The sequence below is a fragment of the Salvia splendens genome, unplaced genomic scaffold, assembly GCF_004379255.2.
Source record: "Salvia splendens isolate huo1 unplaced genomic scaffold, SspV2 ctg86, whole genome shotgun sequence".
NCBI lineage: Eukaryota > Viridiplantae > Streptophyta > Magnoliopsida > Lamiales > Lamiaceae > Salvia > Salvia splendens.
Window position 1 is genome coordinate 58,764 of NW_024599542.1, and position 1,802 is coordinate 60,565.

At 46.2% G+C, this 1,802-nt stretch overlaps 1 protein-coding gene across 1 annotated transcript; it reads right to left on the reverse strand.

The window, feature by feature from the left end:
• Positions 1-206: 206 nt before the first annotated feature.
• On the reverse strand, positions 207-599 carry LOC121791638 (rRNA 2'-O-methyltransferase fibrillarin-like). The gene has a single exon (XM_042189515.1). The coding sequence runs from the start codon at positions 597-599 to the stop codon at positions 207-209; it is 393 nt and encodes a 130-aa protein (XP_042045449.1).
• Between the last annotated feature and the right edge of the window lie 1,203 nt (positions 600-1,802).

The following is a 1,802-nucleotide window of genomic DNA, read 5'->3' on the forward strand; positions in this document are numbered from 1 at the left end:
GACCTGAATTTCGGACAATCCGCGAGGACAAGATACTCTTCCCACAAGGTGAACTTCGGCCAGCCCTCCGTGTGGTATTGGCCCTCAGACAGGTTCTTAACATCTGCTGTGCTGAGGCCACTCTCAGCGTGGCGAAGGTTGTTCTCGTATATGGACGCGAACCGCTTGGTCGCATGGAGAATCCTACCCCACTTTTTCCGGAGCTGTTATGGGTCGCGCCTCTCGGCGCCGTCGGGTTTGAACTCCTCGTATGCAAACATGACGCGCCTCCAAAAGCTCCCCACGGCCTGATCTGTGCCCACCACGGGGTCCAAAGTGATAGCATCCCAAGCCTTCGCCACGGCAATGCTCTCGTCTTTGGTGTATGGCTTGCCCCGGTTGGACCCAGAACCAGAGCCACCGCTACCGCCAGTGCCACTGCCCTTGCCACTCGGAATGCCAGCCCCGCTGCCAGTGCGCCCACCGACGTGGCCGGTGCCACGACTGCCGCCTCCGCCCCTACCGCCTCCGCCCCGACTGCCGCTACCTCCTCGGGTCGGAACTGGCGTTTCCACCCGTGCTACCGGCGTATCTGGGATGCCAGAACTGAGCAGACCCATCATAGTATCAAATGCGTCTTGATCTGCTTCGGTGAACGGAGATTGGCTGGCTGGTGAAGCGCGTCTAGGTTGGGTCTGTAATCTCCAAATGCGGAACGACTCAGATTTCGCTGTAAAGGTGGCGGAGTTGGAGAAGACCTCCACGACTGAGATGGAGGAAGGGGTGGACTCGATGCCCACGGTGGGGGAGATTGATTCCAAGTCCAAGGCTGGGACGGAGGCGCATATCCGCCAAAGCCCGACGGCTGAGAAGCATATCCACCAAAACCCGATGGCTGCGAAGGATAGCCCGAGGGGTTTGATGGATTGTTGCCATATCCCGATTCCTGAGAGTCGGGTGATTCGTCGTCTCCTCGGTGCATTTTTTAGAGAGTGGTTGTGTAGATAGTGAGTGGATGAATTTTGTGAAAATGGTGAAAAATAGGTGGTGGGGAGTGGTATTTATAAAGGAAAAAAACAAAAAAAAAATTTAAAATCGCGCCGCATGCGCCGCGGCGGATGTTCGCACTATAGTCGCCGCGCCTATAGGCGCGGCTATGTTCATGAAATGCCTATTATTACCTTGTTCATGAAATGCCTATTATTACCTTGTTCATGAAATGCCTATTATTACCTTGTTGCTACATTTTTACTCCTCCAAATTAGATATTTTTAGATTTTATTTGTGTATATTGAGATTGTGATTTACCCGTATGGTTGGACTTAGGGATGTCAATCGGGCCAACCCGTTCGGGTTCGGGCCAACCCGTTCGGGTTGTCGGGCTATTCGGGTTATGATTTTTTCGGGTTATAAAAGTTCGACCCTAACCCTAACCCTTCGGGTTTCGGGCTAACCCACCGGGTTATTCGGGCAAATGCGTATTTTTAATTCTTTTAATATTTTTTAAAAAATAATACGTATTTAAATTTTCTTTAATTATATACATATTTTTAATTAATCATTCAACAATGAAATACGTATTTTTAATTTTCTTTAATATTTTTAAAAAAGATTAAGTTATTTAAATTTAAATAACTTATTCATTACATAATTATTTACAAAATATCTATCAATAGTATGTTTATGTTTATGTATTTAAAACATAAATCAACACTTTGTTTCAAAATTCAAACATAAATCAATTCGTAGAAAATTAAATAAAATTTTCATAACGTTAGAGGTGCATCGTAGATGTAACAAAAATATTTTGAATTGTTAAAGAG

Bases quoted from the DNA above. Each gene is read 5' to 3' on its own strand.
- LOC121791638 (XM_042189515.1), bottom strand. From the start codon at position 599: ATGGGTCTGCTCAGTTCTGGCATCCCAGATACGCCGGTAGCACGGGTG.